This window comes from Pseudochaenichthys georgianus, chromosome 19 (assembly GCF_902827115.2).
Source record: "Pseudochaenichthys georgianus chromosome 19, fPseGeo1.2, whole genome shotgun sequence".
Lineage (NCBI taxonomy): Eukaryota > Metazoa > Chordata > Actinopteri > Perciformes > Channichthyidae > Pseudochaenichthys > Pseudochaenichthys georgianus.
In genome coordinates this window covers 19252214-19274020 of record NC_047521.1, presented here as the reverse complement: position 1 = coordinate 19274020, position 21807 = coordinate 19252214, and the positions used below count along the sequence as shown (strand labels likewise).

Sequence of the window (21807 nt, the reverse complement as noted above, 5' to 3'; positions counted from 1 at the left end):
TGCTATTTTTATTTGTTCATTGGGCTTTAATTGACACAACAAGGATTCAGCGTCCTCTGAATATGTCACTCGGGGGACTAATACTACCTCATTTGCTCCCAATAACTCAAACAAAATGAATGTGATTTATTAGTGCTCGAACTAGAATGAGGGGTTGCGTATGAATAAAATGAAGGGCAACACCATATTGCTAAACAAGATAATATTTCAATTACTTAATATTTGACTTTGGGCCTCATTATGAATCCTCTGGATCCAGCTAACAGTGGTTACTCCCAATTAAATGAAGAAAAAAGGCTAATCACACCAGCGGGATACACCTTCATCCTGTTTTCTTATTCCCTTGCAAATAATTGCTGGGGACAAAAAATAATTTAGACATTTGTTTGGTTTATTTTCAACCTGTCATGCATTAGCGGCATCAATTTATTTGACTGTCTCCAGTGTCAGTACACTGTCTAATGATGTGAACTGATGTACAGTTAGCAAGGCATGTTTATTTATATAACACATTTAAATAACAACAAATATATTTTAAATATACTGCCGTTCAAAGTGCCTTAACACATTAAAATATGACATTAAGATATATTACAACAGTCTTAGCCAAGAGAATAAAAAGTAAAACAGGCGTAATAGAAGAAGACAGCAATAAAATACAGGAATTGTGACAGTGCAGTGTAGGATATACAAAATGGATTTTAAAAAGACCATATACCAGTGAAAGCACTAGACTGGCATATTGCAGGCAGGGATGTGGATATCTAATTAATGTTGTGACTCTTTGTGTGTGTTTGATTGACAGCTAGTGGTGGTGGCCTTTGATGATGGTGAGCCAGCAAAGGAGAACACAACTCTGGTAGAGATCACAGTCCTGCAGCCCTCTGTCATTCCTGTGTTCACTCAGGAAGAGTACAGGTATGCGCGCCCACACACACACACACACACACACACACACACACACACACACACACACACACACACACACACACACACACACACACACACACACACACACACACACACACACTGACACACACTTCTTGCTAAAGTTATAATCCTTTAGACTTTCAGTTTGTGTTGATGTGGCAACACCTGCTGCTACTGGTGATAACATTAAGAACATCGTAGCAACACAAGTACGAGACGGCTGTTTGAAATGTCACATTTATGGATCCTTGGAGGAAAGAAATGCAGTTTGTGCAGCTACTCTGTCAGAAATACAACGGAAGAATATGAGCAACTTGTGTATATAATAATGTGATGTCTTCTTTATGCATCGCTATAAATATACAAATGTGATTACTCTTCAAAATGCTCCATAAACTCTTCTGTCTTACAAATGTGTGTCCACTACGTGCATAGATGGTGAATCCCTTGATCATGTGTACGCTGCTTGAAACTAGAAAGGAGAGATAACTTATACTTAAACTACTTATTATCTAGATCTTCAAATATAAAAACTGGGTTCATTACATTACATTGTATTTAGCTGACACTTTTATCCAAAGCGACTTACAATAAGTGCATTCGACCAGGAAGATACTGTACAAACTTGAAGAAAACAGAATCATATAAGTACATCAGGTTTCATAGAGCTAAAACATTTCAAGTGCTACTCAACTGGCTTTAGATAAGCCAGCCCTTTATTAGTATATAAGTGCTTTGTTAGTAATTATTTGTTAGTAATTCTATCGCTCGAAGTGGAGTCGAAAGAGATGAGTTTTTAGTCTGCACCGAAAGATGTGTAGGCCATCTGCTGTCCTGATTTCAATGGGAAGCTCATTCCACCATTTTGGAGCCAGGATAGCAAACCCACGTGTTTTTGCTGATGGGAACTTGGGTCCCCCTCGCAGTGCGGGTGCAGCGAGCCGTTTGGCTGATGCAGAGCGTAGTGCACGTGCTGGGGTGTGCAGTTTAACCATGTCGTGGATGTAGGAAGGGCCAGATCCATTCACAGCATGGTACGCAAGTACCATTGTCTTGAAGTGGATTCTAGCAGTTACTGGAAGCCAGTCAAGGGAGCGGAGGAGCAGTGTGGGAAAATATTGGAAGTTTGAAGACCAGACGAGCAGCTGCATTCTGGATGAGCTGCAGAGGTCGGATGGCACATGCAGGTAGACAAGCCAGGAGGGAGTTGCAGTAGTCTAGGCGTGAGATGACGAGAGCCTGGGCCAGAACCTGCGTCGCTTTCTGGGTCAGGAGGGGTCGTATCCTCCTGATGTTGTAAAGTGTGTATCTGCAGCAGCGGGTTGTAGCAGCGATGTTTGCAGTGAAGGACAGTTTGTTATCTAGGGTCACACCCAGATTCCTTGCAGTCTGAGTCGGGGAAACAATAGAGGTGCCGATGTTGATTGTTAGGTCAAGAGTGGGACAATCTTTTCCCGGAAGGAAAAGCAGTTCAGTCTTGTCAAGGTTGAGCTTGAGGTGGTGAGCAGACATCCACTGAGAGATGTCTGCTAGACAAGCAGAGATGCGTGCGACGACCTGGGTCTCTGAGCGGGGAAAGGACAGAATTAATTGGGTGTCGTCAGCGTAGCAATGGTAGGAAAAACCATGCGGGCTAATGACTGATCCGAGCGAGTTTGTGTACAGGGAGAAGAGGAGTGGACCAAGAACAGAGCCCTGAGGGACCCCTGTAGTTAATTGACAAGGGTCGGACTCCGACCCTCTCCAAGTTAGCCTGTCGGTACGGTCTTTGAGGTATGAGGTGAGGAGGGAAAGTGCAGAGCCTGAAACTCCAAATTCTTGGAGAGTGTGAATGAGGATCTGATGATTCACCGTGTCAAATGCAGAAGACAGGTCCAACAGGATGATGACAGAGGAGAGGGAGGCTGCTTTAGCCGTGTGCAGTTCCTCAGAGACAGCAAGGAGGGCAGTTTCTGTGGAGTGACCTGCCTTGAAACCAGACTGGTGCGGATCCAGAAGGTTGTTCTGATGGAGATAACAGGAGAGTTGTTTAAAGACGGAGCGTTCAAGTGTTTTAGACAGGATCGGGAGGAGAGAGACAGGCCCCATCATTATGACTTGTTGCCCGCACTGCTTTTTAGAGATGCTCATGTTTAACATCATCAATGTTTAATTGCCACATTTACATTTCATCATAATTTAAACATGCTTTAGCCCATGATTGCTCTCATTTATATATACAGCATCAACTTGCCTTTGCTATTTATGCACCCTTATTACATGGCTTAGTTGAATACTCGATTCTGATTGGTCAATTCAGAACACGTGACATGTTGTTAATCCAGAACAGACAGACCACTGTCAAGGACTTATTGACCGTTGCTAAGGACGCTCACATCTGCACAAAGAAGTCCGGTCGATTGAACTGTATACAGTTTGGCTGAAAAGCAAACTGCATGCTTTTCCTTCGCGTCGGGATCCTGATCTGTCTGTCGGGTGTTCTTTTACCCATAATGACCGCCTCGCTGCACATTATCCCTTACATATAAACGGTTACATTTAGCCAACTGCACCTTGAAAGACAAATGGTTACTCATTGTTGGTACAAAGGTTTTGGAAAAGCTTTCTTGGCAGTACAGAGAAATAAATGTCTGGCAACCTGAATGTGTGTAGAAGCTGTAAATTACCATTAAAACTTAGGGCTGATATCACATACTCGATCAGAGTTTATACTCGCTTTCTAACTGTGGGAATGCATCCATTTAGCTGTTGCAAGAGTGTAAGTGTGGCAATCCTATGGAGAGAGGGACATTTATCTCAATTTCACACACCCAGGCAAAAGAAAAAGGCACCTGGATTTTTAGTTGCTCCTCTGACGAAGACATAAGACTTAATTTAATCTGGTTAATTAATGGCAATATTATAAGTGTAATTAAAACGTGGTTAAGAAGATTCAACATGCAGACAAGAGAATCTATTACAATTACAAGTGATTACAACTCAAATTATGTGTTTAGGATAAGAATAAAATTAGGTTTGGCGAGTTGGTTTGAATAATACAAATCTGACAATATAGTTAAATACATATGTAGATCAGCATCAACTTTCAGGGTCAACAGCACACTTTTCCCTGTCAGCTGGAAAATAATTGAATGAATGAATGAACACTCAATATAAAACATTAAAAGGCAAATTGGGCCGTCACTTTCTTTGTGCTCACCATTATTCTGGGTTGGTGGGCCAGCAGATGCATGTCATCTCCTGTCAGGTCCTTTGTTTGCTTCAGTGTGTTTACATTTTGCAACAATACCCCTGGCAGTGGAAGAGCACATATAAAGCTGTATACAAAACCAGAATACATTAAAGCCCCCATGCTGAACATTTGTATAAATTATAAAGTATTTTATTTAGTTCAAAACAGAGCCAACAAATGTTTTCCTTCAGTCTCTAGCTGCGTACATGTCTATCTGCAAAAGCTGTAAAACAACAATAAATGTGAAGGATTGTTATATTGTTGTAAACACACACACACACACACACACACACGCACACACACACACACACACACACACACACACACACACACACACACACACACACACACACACACACACACACACACACACACACACACACACACACACACACACACTGCACAGTTCTTTCATTCAGTCTGTGCCAATGAACCCAGTTGTCACACACCTCAAAAATATTAATACATGATACTCTTACATCACGGCAGACACGCTCTCCCTCTCAGGTTATTCTGCCTTTATGAGGTCATGGGGTCAACTGGTGTTTTCTTCTCTGTGATTGGCTGGGTAGATAGAGGGTGTGTGAGGTCAGATGTGAAATTGGCCTATAATCTTCAGCTATTATCTCTGTTTCTCTATCGTGATCTGTCAGTCTTTGGATGTTATCTCATCTTGTATTAACTGTATTTAAAATATCGTATGTACTCTTTTTTCTGTTACTGCCATTCTCTATCTTCATATGTGATATACACAATGCAGTAGCTTAACATTTATGTCCTTTTATATCGTCACCTGGTTTTTATTAGCCCCTGTAAATGTCTATTTGTCTCCAACATTGATATGGAAGGTCTGAAATAGTCTCCCTTCGATTGCTCGCTTGATTTAACTAAAATTGCAGGAGCGGATGCTTTCACACAATGTTTCTTCATCATTTTTCAAAATGACTAATTGACTCAAGGTTTACGCTCAAAACAAAGTGAGCTTTCTATGACATTTTGTTCATTTTTGTATTTTAATTTTAGCTTTTGGTGTTTTAGTACTTCCTGTTTCTCTTCCCTTCAAACGTCATTCAACTAGCTTTCACATTGCTGACATGTAATTTGTCTTGATTTATGAAAGCATCACCCAGCTTTGATGGTTCTTTCATAGATGAAATGTATGTGTATTTACATTTCAATTATTTTCACCTTTCTTCATTCAAAATCTGAGCACCATAAGCTCTCAGCTGATGTGCTGGGAGTAATTACGACTTTATTCTCAATACAGACATTATGTATGTATATTGTCCCACTATAACAGACAGCATTTCAAGAACCCAATGTCTGTCTTTCACACAGAGCATAGTACAGCTCCTGTCTATTTTTAGGAAAGGGTTAGAGGGAAGAGAGATATGTCAGCTAGCCATATAATACAGTGTGTGTGTGTGTGTGTGTGTGTGTGTGTGTGTGTGTGTGTGTGTGTGTGTGTGTGTGTGTGTGTGTGTGTGTGTGTGTGTGTGTGTGTGTGTGTGTGTGTGTGTGTGTGTGTGTGTGTGTGTGTGTGTGTGTGTGTGTGTGAGTGAGAAATAGTGGTTTTGTTCCTCTAATTCCATGTGCTGTTCCCAGTGTACCAGCTTTGAATGAATTATCCCAGCTTTATTGAATAAAAGCAAACCATTGTACCAGTGTGGTTTTAGGAGCTTACTAATGCCGCTTAATGATTTTGTTTGGATTCCACAGACCGGCTTGTAGCCATGGGTAAGGCTTAATGAGTATTAAATATCCCATAATGAAAAACACCGATGGAAACCATGGCTCTGTTAAAAAACATTTCCATTTATTATTTTAACAACGTGAACTGCTAATCACTACACTACAAATGTCAAAATGAGTTCTCTAAACATGCCTAAAGTTTGAAGCGTGTACAGTATGTTGCTTTATATATAAAGGGCATGTTTGGATACTCCATGTACTCATTTTAACTTTCTCCAAATCAATGCAAATATTGAAAAAGGCTTCAGCTACTATCTTACTATAGTATTTTGCTTTGCTTTGATTGTTGATTTATTAATGTTATAAACGGTAATATTCAGCCCCTTTTTTGACATATCATTTCGATAAGACACCTAACCTCAAGACTAGTGTTAGGTGACACAATTACATTTAAAAAGTCAAACCAATTGTTAAATGTGGTTCATTCTTCTTTAACAGAAAGCATTTAATTTTGTTTAGCCCTCTCTTGTAAGAGAAGAACACTGATTAACACAATAACAAGTAGAATCACAAATAGGTGATGCATTGTTGGATTTAATTAACCTAACAACAATGTAATGTTTTATCTCAGTATATCAGCGAAAAACATGGACTAATAGATTTGAACATACGTGCTGTTCAGGGTTAGGTAAGAGAGGATGGTGGACATTCAAACGCAAAACTTCATAACAACGTCAGCATTGAATAACATTTGCTAAGAGAACTGACCTGGCTGACAACACTTTCCTAACTCCTGATTGCTCGACCAAACAAATTATCTCCTTGTAAAACTCATGGTATTTTTTAAAGACAAATTATTGATATATCACATTTAAAATCAAGTTTTCCCAAAAATGCTTTCCATAAAATTGAACGTTTGGAGAAATTCAAAAAACAACAACAAATGAAAAAGCATTAATAGGAAGTTAGATAAGACCTAAGGCAGCCTCAGACTGAACTAAGCAAACAAAAAAGACTTTTCTTTAAATGTGAATTTAAGGGCAACAGAACTTATTGTTGTATACTGCAGCTTTGGAGCAGCAACAATAAATAGCTTTGTCTTCCTTGGTTCTCGACTTGAGTGACCTCGGCGCAGAACATGTTTGCAGCTCAGTTATGTATTATGGAGATAATCCTTTAAAGGCTTTTTAAAAACAAACCGTGGCTTTTTAAAATCAATGTTTCTAGCCAACATTGCAGGTAAGCCAGAACAGGAGTGATGCGTCGACTTTTCTTTGTTCCATTTGTAAAGGTCTAGCAGCTTTATGTTTAAACATATCACAGTAGACAATACAGTAATGACTTTCCAACTGTGCTCTAACCAATACCTTTACTGTAATTGTTACTACAGTTAAATTCTCAAATGAATTGGTATATTTTTTATTCTGTATTATTCAAGCAAACTGCATTTAATGTCACAGCTTATATAGGAAGAACATTGTTATGCTTGAAGCCCCTATATTTTACCCTCAGGGACATGTTTAAAAAGTTTTACAATTTCCTACTGTTCATCGTGAGACGACAGCTAAATGCAAACACTTTGACCTTCTATAGTTATTGTTTTATTTAAAATCCAATAGGCTGTAGTACGGAGCCAAAACAAAACTGTCCACTGCTGCGGTCCCAATACATTACGCAGACTTTTAACTTGCCTTGCCATTATTGTCGAACCCGTTTAGATCGTTTTAAAATTCCTTTTGATTTACTCATTTCATTATTTAAGGAGCTGTATTGCATACTGAACATAACTGTGCATTGCATTATTGGTTGTATTAACATTTTAGAGTTATGAAACATTGATGTTCTTCTTTGTGTGTGTGCGATGCATTCAAGTTGAATAGTGGAGTAACAGACACAAGACAAAGACTCAGACAGCGCGCACACACACACACACACACACACACACACACACACACACACACACACACACACACACACACACACTGCATTTAGATTAGGCTCTTGTACCTGCTGTTTGGCGCATTTTCACTCTGTGGGTTCCTCATCTTGTAAAACCGTTAAGAAGCTGAGGAGGACGTTTGTAAAATCATAGTAACAACTGTGTGTAGAGCAAGATCAACCCACCCCCTGTTTCTCTCACTGTAGGAGCATACTCGCACCTGCAGAATTAGTATGCAGTCACATACACACGAATAGTTATCTGCACCCAGTGGCAATTATCAGCACGAGGTTAAGTGAACTGAAAGAAAATATTGCCTCTCCAAAGATTATTGGATTTGAGTCAATGTGTATCTGCTGTGTGTGTTTTCTGTGTGAATTTGCATGTGGTAATGCACTCGTTCCCCCCCTGCGCTGTCAAAATGCCTCGAAGCCTGTTACTTTGTTAATGAATCTAATTAGAGAGTGGTGAGAGAGTTAAGAGGCAAAACACTTCGAAACATCAAAGCTTTCTTTTTAATCAAGAAATTGTTTGATCAAAGATGTTGCTTTGTATTGCGTCATTACAAAGATGGAGATAGAACAAGTCTTGTAGGTCTATTAAGGAGCTTCTGTAATACAGAAAGCGCTCCGATAAAGAAACCCAGGAATCCAGGCAGGAGGTCAGTCTTTTTAAACACCATCAGCAAGCTGGACTAGCCTAGAAATGTCAATGTTCCCTTTGAACGATAACAAGCCCATTTGTCTGCCATGAAGGATACTGAAAAGACAAGAACATTCAGTCAGCTTGGATAAGAAAGAATATCATTGCAATTGCAATCTTACACTTTAACCCGACAGAACAGTTGCTTCTACCTCTACAAGGCAACACCTGAAGTATTTTACATAATGCACCAGAGTTGTTAAAGTCAGCAATTTGTTGCTTTGCCATACACAGTAAACCTATTATTTTATAGCTACATTTTCTGATTGGTGCTAAGCATATGAAGTCACAGACAATAATCTGTATTTTCTGAGACACCATTCAATGAATGATCAAACTTTGTATAATATAGTTTACGTTAAAGTAATTATATTACAGTACAAATGTAAACAGTAAACAAACTTTATTTAACATGTTTTTGAGTTGCTTTATAATTGTATTTTTGTTTCAAATGTAATAGTAAAGAAAGAAAATCACTCTGCCTCAGTATTTGAATTTCCTTTAAGCCCCTGTCACACTGTCCCGAAATGTACACCCGATGGACACACGAATATTGAATTGTGAATTTGGCACGAAGATGGCCCCGAACCACACACGAAGGCAACATTTACATTACATTTAAGACATACAACTGTAACGAAAGTAACACAAACAATTATGTTACAGTACTATGATACTGTACTGATATTTTCAGACTTTGTTCTTTACTTTATCCGTCTTTATATGTAGAAGATATTACGTTTTCTCTGTCATGTTGTTGTTTCCATAGCAACAACAACTTCCTGTCAACTCGCCTTCAAAATAATATATTATATCCTTTTCAATTTCACAGAACACAAATTGGGTTATTTACATAATATGTTTACATGATTTTGTTGTGCAATAAAACAACCCGATGGACACACGATAAAGGAAATGTTCAAATTCGCCTGTGATCGTAGCAACATCGGGCCATTCGTGAGGGCATCTTAAGCCATCGTATGACCGCCGGTGGAGTTTCTCAGACTCCGGCAGCAACTTCGTGAGCGGAGGCAAAATCTTTGGTATGCCAAAAAATAGCCGAAGGACCTTGCGAAGGTTCATTTTCGTGTTGAATTCGTGTGTCAATTTTGCCCTTCGTAAGGCCATCGTTAGGGCATCTTGTTATCATCGGTGCCATCGGGCATTCGCCCCGATCAGAGTGAGGGAGCGAATGCTCCGATGATAACACAAAGATGACACGACTTGACAAGATGCCCTCACGAGTGCCTTACGAAGTTGCCGCTCACGAAGTTGCTGCCGGAGCCTGAGAAACTCCACCGGCGGTCATACGATGGCTTAGATGCCCTCACGAATGGCCCGATGTTGCTACGATCACAGCCGAATTTGAACATTTACTTTATCGTGTGTCCATCGGGTGTCAATTTCGGGACAGTGTGACAGGGGCTTTACTGAGAATCGCTGCATGTTTTTTCATTTTCTGTAAGGTTTTTTAGGGACTTTCCGGCATCTGTTGTTCTTGTGAGCCTGTAAAGGTGTGAACATGGGCAATATAAGAAAAAATTACTCTCGTTTAAGTAAGGAAATTAATTTAAAAGGATATCACTCACAAATACATCATGTATTTTTCTCTTTTTTGGTCTATGCTGCAACCAAAATAGCCAATATCTTTGATAAATATAATGTAATTCTCCAGACCGTTTTTTTCCTTTAATCTATTTTAGTCCCCTTTCATCTCTGCCTCTTTTTAACTTCCTACCTGTCTTGGTGTCTGCTTATAAAGTCAACAGCCTGTTTTATCCGCTGTAAACTATCTTCTATCAAATGAACCGTCTTCTCTGCCAACATGAATAAAGTCCCCCAGGCCTTTAAACACTTTAACTTTACGATTAACGCATCCTCCCTCAGCGTCAAAACAAGCACGTCCGATGTGTGGCTCTATAAATCCGGTATATGTCTAACCAATTTAGTTGAAGGTTACCTTGTTTTGTTGATGCTCACAAACAGGCAAGTGCACAGAGAGCGCTCCTGGCAATGTTACGACTGTGACAACAAATGGCAAACAACCATGGCGGTGTTATTTTTAAGATTGCTTGCAGCTGGGAGACAGCCAGAGAGAGAGTGAGGGGTAATGTGGGAGAATGAAAAAGAGAAGACGGATACAAGAAGATGTTGGGAGAGGATAGTGGAGAGAAGCAATTTGATGATGTGTGAGTTACAGATAAAGTAAAAAGAGAGGAGGGGAAGAACGGAAAGCTGAGGATGGAGGGGACACGGAAGAAACTACAGTAAAAGTTTGAGAGGGGAAAAAACAAGAGAAAACAGTTAATAGACAGACAGGCATGCACACACACACACACACACACACACACACACACACACACACACACACACACACACACACACACACACACACACACACACACACACACACACACACACACACACACACACACACACATCCACACCCACACACACACACATCAACATACAGGCAGAAAAGTCTTTATAGTGGCAGGTGAGCTGGCAGGCTGACATATTGAAATAAAACACTGCAGGGTGCAGGAAGCAGGTGAAGACTGGAATAGAGAAGCAATGAGACTCAGATGGACAAGAAGATACACAGACAGGCATAGCGACTTATTTCACTCACTTGATGTACACATTTGCCGGTAGTCAAACCAGTAGACTGACATTTGTTAGTAGATGAATGGACACTTTTGTATTCTCTAGGTCAGGGGTCTGCAACCTTTTTGACCAAAAGAGCCATTTTGCTCCTTTTTCCAAAACATTTTTTTGTCTGGAGCCGCAAAACATATTTCATAGTTTTTTATTGTTATATCAGACAGTTTTTTTGCATTTATTATGCTATTTATTACATGATATAAAACTGTTAACCTCTAATAAGAAACAAAGAACTCTTATAAGGAGAATTAAAAAATAATACACAGGCCTACTTTAAAATAAATTAAACACAGCACTTGGGGAGTCCTCTGCACATTTGAAGAGAAAAAATATGCCTCTTCCTTCAGACTTTCTTACAGAGTCCCTCCTCCAACACACACGAACGCGCACATGACCAATGAGGGCACGAGATAATTTTGTGCACAGATGGAAGGCTGACAGGCAGGTAGGTCATCCAGTTATTTTAGCCGGGCCGAGGCAGATGATTGGTCGTGCTTTTTACAGCGCTACGGCTTCCACAGATTAATTTTTGTATGTATTTATTGTCAAAGCATTTAATATATTCATTTCTATCGGGACGTTAAGAGCATTCCATGGAATATAACAAAAAGTGTTTTCTGAAATAAATTACATACCCCATTGAATTATGACTGAAGATCGTCAGCTGGCTTCCTCTCCCGTGTTGTTCCTCGATACGCTGCACCACCGTTGACAACTTCTCTCTACATATCAAACATACCGGTAAACCAGCATCGTTTGCTGTGAAAGCAGATAACTCTGTCCACGCAGAATTAAATCCTGTGTTCCTCCGGTACTTTTCTTTGATTTATCCATAGCTCGCTCATCGAGCCGGGGGTCAGGTTATTCACCTCCAAGAAAAGGCGCTCGCGCGGGACCGTAGCAGGATGTGACGCATATTTTAGTTGACCTAATTAAAACCGTTTTGTTTTTTATTTATGTGTCACAGTATCACCTCAAAATACAAGATACGAAACATTTTCAACCATGCAACAAAATATAAATAGTCCTACAAATACTTTTATTTTATTTCCTTCTTATTTTTGTCTAAACTCAAGGGAGCCAGAGCAGAGGGCTTAAAGGGCCGCATGCGGCCCGTGGGCCGCGGGTTGCCGACCCCTGCTCTAGGTTGACTGCTTTTGGGTTGAGTCTAACCCAATCAAACACGAATGCCACAACCTACTAACACACCACATTCTTTCTGCCAATTCTGCACACAATTTTTCAATTGGTTTATGAGACCCCAGATGAACTGCTCTGCACCTCGGCATAATCCCAGCACTTATTTCAAAAGCAAATATTTAACTTTTAAACCTTGTTTCGCCTTTTACCCCTGCTATTTCCTAATTTCCAAATAGTGTTAAGGACACTAGGAGCAAATGCCAGGAGTCGATTTTTCATTCAAATAAAATTATGACGGGTGAGTTACCTGCATGCAAAATTAATCAGAGCACCCAAGGTCAAATTAACCTTAAATTATAATAGCACAACCAACCTCGGGTACTCGAAAGAAATTAGGCTTTTAAAGGGTATTTTTTAAATGGAATCTGGTGTGGTAATCACTTTACATAAAACGCACTGGGGCTGAATTACAAAACGTCCAGCAAACGTAATGGAGACCAATAAAGGCAACATGTGTTTAACGCATCTTCTCTGGTCTACCTCAGGTAAAAACAATACACTATTCAGCATGGTATTACTCATCCATCACCAAGTGTGTAACTGACAACGGTATCTTCATTTCACGTATTTCTTCCTCTCACACTCGTGTCCTTTCCTTGTTTAACCTTTGTGCTCTCAGCTAATTGGATGAGACTTTGCTTTAGCTGATCCAACAGAAATACCCATGTCCTTCCACACAACACAGGAACTGGTAGAAGCTCACACACATGAATACAAAGGTTATTTCACACAATTCTTGCATAAAAAACGTAATGAACACAATTGAAAAAAATGGCCGGTAATTGACACGGATGATAGCACACAGATGGCAACATCCTGCTTAAGGCAGCTGAACAGCAAATACACTAATTGAAATATAAATACCACCAATAGCAGAGGTAGGATGTAATGATAGTGTACGCAGCAGATGGACATCTCTCTCTGTTAAATCACTCACCTGAAGAATTGTCTTGTTTGCTTGTTAAACATAATAAACCTACACTATTGATGTTTTGGAGCCTGAACAGAAAAAGAGCTTTTTATGGAGGTTTGTGTGACCCCTAAACCCACCTATCTAACTACTCTTTATAATAACAATAGAGATGATTTCCTTGTCTTTAATTCCCAGATTGCCAAACCGACATAACAAAAGAAAAGTTAAATTGGGCTCACTTACTCATGGTACATGACACAGTACAACTCCTATAACTCATCCATAGGCATTTAGTAATTGATTGCATTACAATGAATATAAATGACACTGAGGAAGGATGAAAACAGCTTGTGAACAAACAGCTGGCTGCTTTCGAGTCATTTTGTCTGCGTGGTCAGTTCCTACTTGTTTGATGTTAACTGTTTGTCTTCTCAAAGCTGGAGACAATTGCGTCTACTGTGAAAGCTACTTTACACACACAGTACAGCATGACTCAATGCCACACCAGTCCCTTTTTCTCTTTTAATGAGTATCTACGGTTTTTCAGCATGGTTGTACACATCGAAGTCATTTTTTAAGTATTTGTCATTAGTAGACGTGCTTGCAACTGCCAATCGTCTGATACGAATACATAAAGTAACATGATGAATAGAGAGGGAGATTGACGAGGTGGTTTCAAGAGACAGAGAATGTAATCATGATGACACAAGAAAAATCACGACCATCTCCTCATGTCTCTCCACTCTATTACTGTGACACACGACACACAAATGTGACTTTGAAACAACTCCACAGACAGCATGACACACGGCAGCACACGCAGGGGGATCACTTTAAGACATTTGACTGCAGTCTGTTTCTTCCATCATAGGCTTTTATTTGAGACGTATGTCCATATCAACAAAAACAACAACAGTTACTACAATATATGTCTACATTTTTCATGTTTATTCAAAATCCACAAACACAACAGTAGTCTTAGCTTGTACACCACATAACCTTAGCCCTAGAAGTGGAAGTTCTAATCATTTGAATTATTTTTGGTTGAAACCATAAGACTTGTTATGCTAAGTTATCTTACAGTTACTAATTCTCCTTTATATTCAGTTGGATAAAGGTGTTGACCATTATGTTATCCAATATGATAAATTCAACAAATATGTAAAAGCCAGGGTTTTTGTTATTCATTGGACTTGAGTTTTTTAATAACACTTTTTAAAACAAATGGTGGTTGAGACTGCGAGGGGAAGATGGTATCAGCCTGTGTACATACAGATACGCTGGACCAAGGATTTGTACAGAACTGACGTTAAATGGAAGTTCTTGTCGCAGCATATTTCCACACATATAAAGACTCTCAAAGACTCTATACATCACCTTGGCTTCGAGTCCCTTCTTTTCTCAAAAAGCCCTTGTACATATTGCTGCTTCTCTTTTCCTTCGCTGCTCTGTTGCGCGTATGTTTTATGTATTAGTACTTCAACCATGCTCCAATAAAGGTCAGCCTGTTTGAGAGATACCAACCCGTTTGACTCTAAGTTGACAATTACGACAAGACTGTAAAGCAAAAGGTGAGAAGTGGGCTGTGAAAGAGAAAAAAGACTCTTGCCGACTGAACTCAGAAAAGATCATCGGTTTCTTTGTATCTCTCAGTGTCAAATATACAGAGGTCATGTGTGAGCCAGTATGGCATATGTGGGTTGGAGAAAGATGGAGAGTGCCAGAGGGATTTTTCAGACAGTACTAAGCAGAAATAATAAACAAATAGGAAAAGACAGCAGTTACATGCCTTGGCATCTGTAATAAATCACCAATATTGTCAAACTACCAAAACATTTTACTACACCATACTACGCTAATGTTAGATGAAAAGCGACAGTTTGAACAACCTCATACTGAGTCAAAGGGTTGTGAAATTGCAACACCTGCCTTATCGAAAAATGTTTGGATCTCAACCAGCATGTCTCAACAAGCTCTTGAAATTGTAAGCACATGTGATCTGAAAGTGTTAGCCTTTCAGCAGTGAAAAATAACCACAGCAGGAGAAGAAATCACTTACACTACTCCTGCCAGCCTCTAAAGTGTATTATTGCAGGCAGTTAAGATCCCACGCTTTACATTCCCCTAATGAAAATGCCTGCAGTCAATGAATAACCCCCTGGGAAGGGAAGGGGCGGGGGGGAGATACAGTGAGAGATCTGACAACAGGAGGAGAGGACAGCGTTTTCATTTGGGCTTAATGTAGCGGCTGGTCATCAAGAAATATCACCAGCATATGCCCAGCTAAGATAATAATAAAACCAATTACTGCTAATATTAGCTAATAATATCTGTCCTACTTGGGTTTGCCTTTCTGTCTTTCAGGCATGGCCTCCCACACAGCGTACAGTATGTCACAAAGTCGATCAAACGTGACTGTCGTGTAGAACAAAAAAGCGCCTCCTGTGAGAACACATTGCTAGAGGCCAACCGAAATAAAGCACCGAGGATATTGTAGATGGCCGTGAAAAAAAGATACAAACAGATAAAGAAAGAGAAAGGACATAAACAGAATTTCAGTAGAGAAAGAAGAAAGAAGAAGAATGATAATAAGGAAGATGATGTATCCTACTTGTCTGAAAGAGACTGGCTAAAAAGCGGGAAAGCATAATAAGTGAGACGAAGAAATGACAGTGGATATAAGAAAGAATCATAGCAAACATCTATCATTATCCATTCACACTCCTGCAGCCCTGTTAGGGTAGATTTACCACGGCATATATTCAGTCTGTTCAGCTGTGTTTGCCTGTGTAGTGTCTATATATGAAAATCACTACCAAGATTTGTTCTGGGGCTTTGTTCTGGGGGCTCAGCACGGATAATGGTCGTCCACCAATGGGAAGTCAAGGTTTCATCTCCAGCCCCTGCAGTCGACATGTTGAAGTGTCCTCAGGCAAGATACTGAACCCTAAATTGCTCCCGATGGCATTGCAAATGGTGTATCAATGTGTGTAAATGCTTTTGAATGTGTTTGGATGTGTGTGGATGTTTCCCTGAGCAGGTGGCAACTTGTATGGCGTCCTCTGCTTCAGTCTGAATAGTTGAATTCTGACTTGTGTATGCAAAACTACTTTGAGGAGTCGCAAAGACTGGGAAAGTGCTATATAAATGATGTTTATTTAACATTTTCCATTCACACCGTCTCAAAAATGCCATCGCCAAACAGTAGAACTGCCATTCTTTATGGTAAAGAGTGGGATTTAGGGTTCTTATGAGAGCTATTGTATTACAGTTAGAATAAGCCGGCAATAAAAGTCCCTACAATGGCACCCACAAGTATATAAAGAAGCACATTTGTGTGCATGTGTGTCAGTTTCTGTTATCAGTGTGAGCCCAGCTTGCTGTAGTAAGGACAGAATGATTAGAGAGGACAGGAGGCGGGATAAGGGCCCGATAATGAGCTGTGTGTGCATGTGTGTGTGTTTATCTGGACTATGCCATTCACTACACATGTGCGGTGTGTATCTGTATGCCAGTGAATGCGTTTTGACGTAGATGTGGGATGCTATCATTGTATTGTATGTGTGCAAGAAGTCTGGTGTGTGTGTGTGTGTGTGTGTGTGTGTGTGTGTGTGTGTGTGTGTGTGTGTGTGTGTGTGTGTGTGTGTGTGTGTGTGTGTGTGTGTGTGTGTGTGTGTGTGTGTGTGTGTGTGTGTGTGTGTGTGTGTGTGTGTGTGTGTGTGTGTGCACGTGTGTGGACATGTGTGGGCATCCTCTCGATTGTGCTTCTTCACCCTTGTCATACAGCCATTGTGGAGAGAGGGATGGAGGAATGGATAACAATTGTAGCCGAGGTCTGTTGGGATGTTGGCTGGAAGCAGCAGCCGGGGGGGGGAAGAGAGTTTGGGGGAACGAGGTAAAATATGGCGGTAAGAGGACATTTGGATGCAGAATGAAAAATGCAAGTGGACATGAATGTAGGTGTAAGAGGGGAAATAGGCATTTTAGTGGGGAAGGAGTAGGTGGATTTAAGAGAAAGAAGACTACATAAGAGGCAGAAAGGGCCAAATACTTCAGCAAAAGCAGAGGTATAAAAAATTTGTATTACTATAAAACAAGCCCAAATGTATTGAAGGCCTTGTTTTACAGACTTGAGGTTTAATCATTTTCTGTTCCGAGTGCACAATATGAATGACCGTGGAAACACACTCATTTGCATTTTTGGTGAGTTCAGAAAAAGCTTGTTCCTTGAATCCTATAGCTCCATTCTGTATAGTTTGATAGGTACATGGATGTGACTAAAACCGTTTCTGTTTTGAATCATTAATGTCAGGTTTGGCTCTTTGCTGATAACAAAATAAAGTCCGGCAAGGGACTGGTTTTAACCCTTTTTGCTCTTTTCTTCTATCCCCTCAACCACAATATATTCTAAGGCAAATTACTGTAGTGCACTTTAGTCTGTATTTTCATATTGTGATCAGTTGAGAAAATATTTATCAAAAGGAAAAATTGAAGAAAGATTTCACGATGACAGAAACTAATGATTATGAAATGTTAAATACATGTTTTTAAAGGTTGGACAACAAATAAGGAGCATTTCTTTTTTTAGTATTATTTGTATTTGCTCTGGTTTCTCTGGCTGCTGGTCTCTTTTTAACAAAACAGATGTCCTTGAAGCCTGTTCCAGCATGGCCAGTTATTTATGTTTGACACAATACAAATAAATAAAAACAATCACGCAAATAACTACTGTATGCAATTATGGCAGAAATTGACCACCAAAAAACGTTCTATTGTATATGTATAAAAACATTGCTTCACAAGCCTTTTTCTAAGAAGACATTGTGCCATGCCACAGTAGGAAAGGCAGAGGTGTCAATGATTGAATTGATGGTGGCTTGAGGGTCCTGGTGTGCATGCTGCTCCACTGTCACTGCTGACTGGGACACTAGTTCATGTTATTTGTAACATCTGTGCTTTTACTGCAACGCAACTCAAAGTGTTGTAAATGGCCTTCTGCTGTTATTTAAACTTCCTGAAGTTGCATTGCCAAAAAAAAATGTTTTCCCCCATTTAATCTCGATTTATTCAATAAACTTCAGGTTTATTACTGTACTTGCTGTTGTGGGCGTTTGGGAACAGGTGGTTGGAGGTGCAATGAGCTAGAATTGAAGTTAACAAACACACACACACACACACACACACACACACACACACACACACACACACACACACACACACACACACACACACACACACACACACACACACACACACACACTCGCCTCCCAACAGTCCCATTTATCACGTTGTGATTACTTGATAGCCAAGCCAGTTGGTAGCCCATGTTATAATGTTTAGCCAGCTGTGACAGTTGGCCTAATGACTGTTTGCGGTTTATTAAATTGAGCGAAATCTGCTGGAAATGTGAGACTTGCCAGATTCTGAGAAAATCTATCAGGGTTGCAAGCAGGGAAAACAACCCACCACATGCAACGAGACGCAGGTGGACAAAAACAAGACCTCTGGAAGTTGTTGATGTTGTCAAAGAATAGATTTCAAAATACTGCGGCTGGTTTATAAAGCACTGAATGGTTTAGGCCCAAACATACATTTCTGACCTCCTGCTAAATGATGAACCATCCAGATCTCTCAGGTCTTCAGGGACTGGTCAGCTTTCTGTCCCCAGAGTCAGAACTAAACATGGAGAAGCAGCGTTCAGTTATTATGCTCCAAATATCTGGAACAAACTCCCAGAAACCTGCAGGTCCGCTGCAACTCTGACTACTTTTAAATCCAGGCTGAAGACTTTTCTTTTTGTCGCTGCTTTTAATTGAACTATTCATATCTTAGACTGCACTGTAACTTGTATCCATCTATTTTTTCTTTTAATGTTTTAAATTTAAACTTAATTAATTTCTCCATGACATTTATGAGAGGGACTTCTCGAAAGTAGGATATTTGGGATATCCGTCGTAGCCAGGGTTTACGATCAGTTTTTAGGTGAGTTGTACTGAGGAACAAGTATCACAGCACCGACGGGTGAACAATAGTGTTTTGGTAACACGGGGTGTTCAGGTAACACTTAAAGACTTTGTTATGGAACGCAAAGCAGAGTAGGGGGCTAGTACACCCTCCTGAGGGTCCGATTGTGGATGTCATGCGAGCAAAACATGGTGAAAACAATCAGTCTAAATTAACAATCGGGACGGAAATGTTCGGATTTCCAAAGGGAGGTTCTGTGAATAAATAAAAAATCAACAACCGAAATAATTGAACTATTCATATCTTAGACTGCACTGTAACTTTTTATCTTTTAATGTTTATTTTATTAGCTTTTCTTTTTAATGACTGATTTTAAATGCCATTTTCTTAATGTCTTTCATTTTTCTTTTAATGTTTCTTTTATTATCTTTTACTGTTTTTAAATGCCATTATCTGAATGTCTTTCATTTTTGTAAAGCACCTTGAATTGCCTGGTGCTGAAAGGTGCTATATAAATAAACTTGCCTTGCCTTGTAATTTAACTGCCCGGCTCAGGCCAGTAACAAGGCCTGTCAGACTCCCAGTTTTTTTTAACAAATATACAGGATAACACAATGTTTTAACATCACATATATCACAATCACAATGTGCACCAGATAATACATTCAGTGTTTTGGTTGCGCAGTAGGAGGCACACCCACTCTTTCTTCAATTAATTATTGAAAAGACAGCCACAGCCAATGTTTTTTTTGAGAGGGAGAAAGTGGGAGCAGAGCAAGTAAGATGTTACCCAAAAAGTAAACAATTATAATATGTGGCAATCAATGATATTTTGTCCGGACACCTACATGAATAAATGTATAGGAATCACTGCTCTATGTCCATGTCTTTTATCTTAATACCAGCTATTCTCTCTCTCTCTGTTTAACGCCATTGGATGAATGATTTTCAGTAGATTTCTCAAAACGAACATGTATAGCAAATACCCAACCAAGTAAAGTCTGTGTGTGAAACACTGCCCTCAAAAGACCAACGCTGCGAGCTGTGTATGTTTTACAACTTCAGTGATGAAACACTTTGTTGACAACACACTAGTTGATCAACAGACAACTGTTACTATTTATCTTATCAACTTTTAACAAGCACACATCAGAAATTCTCTGTTCTCAGCTTCTCAAATGGGAGGATTTTCGGTTTTTCTCTTTTCCAAGAAAAACAGTCAATTCTATCTTCATTTCAATATGCTATTTGAAGGCGTCCTGTTGGGTTCATGAACAATGATGGTGGGCTATTCTTTACTTTCTCTTCTGACATTTAACAATCAGCAGATTGACAGTAACAGCCCTAATTATTAAAAATGATTCCAACCTTTGCCCAGGATAACCCTATATTCATACAATTATTTTGTACTTTTAAACAGGACTCATGTTATGCCAGTTTGTCGCAGTGCGTTTTCAGTGTTAGAGACTGATTTGACCACCTGCATTTCCTGATGTAAGACTGACATTCATCATACTGTAATTGACAAATGATTGCTCAACAGCAGTGCATTGATGATCAGTGTTGTCAGACATTACTTTCATATTCTAAAATGATGTGTTCAAATGATTTATCTCCACTACAAGAACAACTTCCTGCCTGATTGCTATGCCCAAAGTGGAACATAAGCTGTCTGGAAATTAAACAAGGGGAATGTATTTGACGGATATAACACTCAGTTGTACATAACTTGCCAAATTGCAGCCGACCCTTGAGAGCAAGTGGCCCCCACATTCATATACATATTTAATATTCTTATCCATTGATATTGATTGACTGATCCTTTCCCAGGTTTCTACCAGTGAGCGAGGAGACTGCCGTAGGAACCCCGGTGGGAGCCATCATGGCCGCTGCTGTCAATCAAACTATCGTCTACTCCATCACCGACGGCAACCAGGGAGGTGAGCAGACTTTGAGAAGGGCCTGTTGTGGGCTGCAGTTGGCTGAATTCACTGCAGATAAAGTTGCTGGTTCACTTACCATAGCAAGTTATTAATGGCTGCGAGTCATGACTGTGTGTGTATAAGTTTATGAATAACATGAATGACCATTTTCTTTGTAAACCTTTTCTGGTGTTTAATAACAATAACAGCTTTACGTGCATTATTGCCACCATCACTACTGGAAAAGGCCAACTTTGTCGACACAACCTGATCAAATTCATACAAGAATTAAATTGCATATTAATTTTATCAGATTTGAAACCCTTTAATTGTCAAGTCTGGCCATGGTTTAGTCATTTGGTCGTGTACTTAAGCTTCCTATTTAAAGTTGCAATACACCACTTTTCAACTTCCTAGTGTTTCCAATTGGTGTTATTGTTGGCGCCACTGTTTCAAAGTCAACCGGATCGCTTTCCATTTATCCTCAGAGCTTGCAACTAGCGACAAATTCAGCCTTTTTCACATCATTAGGGAAAAGCAAGAAATATGTTGTATTCTGATTCTTTCTCAAGGCTCCTCCGAGTCCACAGATATTCTGCTACAGAATACAGGGTCTGTGCAGTATGTCTCCCGCTGAGACCGAAACAAC

General features: G+C 39.8%; 1 protein-coding gene across 1 annotated transcript in view; it reads left to right on the top strand.

Annotated features, from left to right (window-relative positions):
* LOC117464591 (protocadherin-15-like) overlaps positions 1 to 21807 on the top strand; it is a 228118-nt gene that overhangs the window by 168866 nt on the left and 37445 nt on the right. The window contains exons 26-27 of the mRNA XM_071206802.1: positions 806 to 918; positions 21067 to 21176. Coding sequence (XP_071062903.1) covers positions 806 to 918; positions 21067 to 21176 — 223 coding nt within the window. The remainder of the gene's footprint in view (positions 1 to 805; positions 919 to 21066; positions 21177 to 21807) is intronic.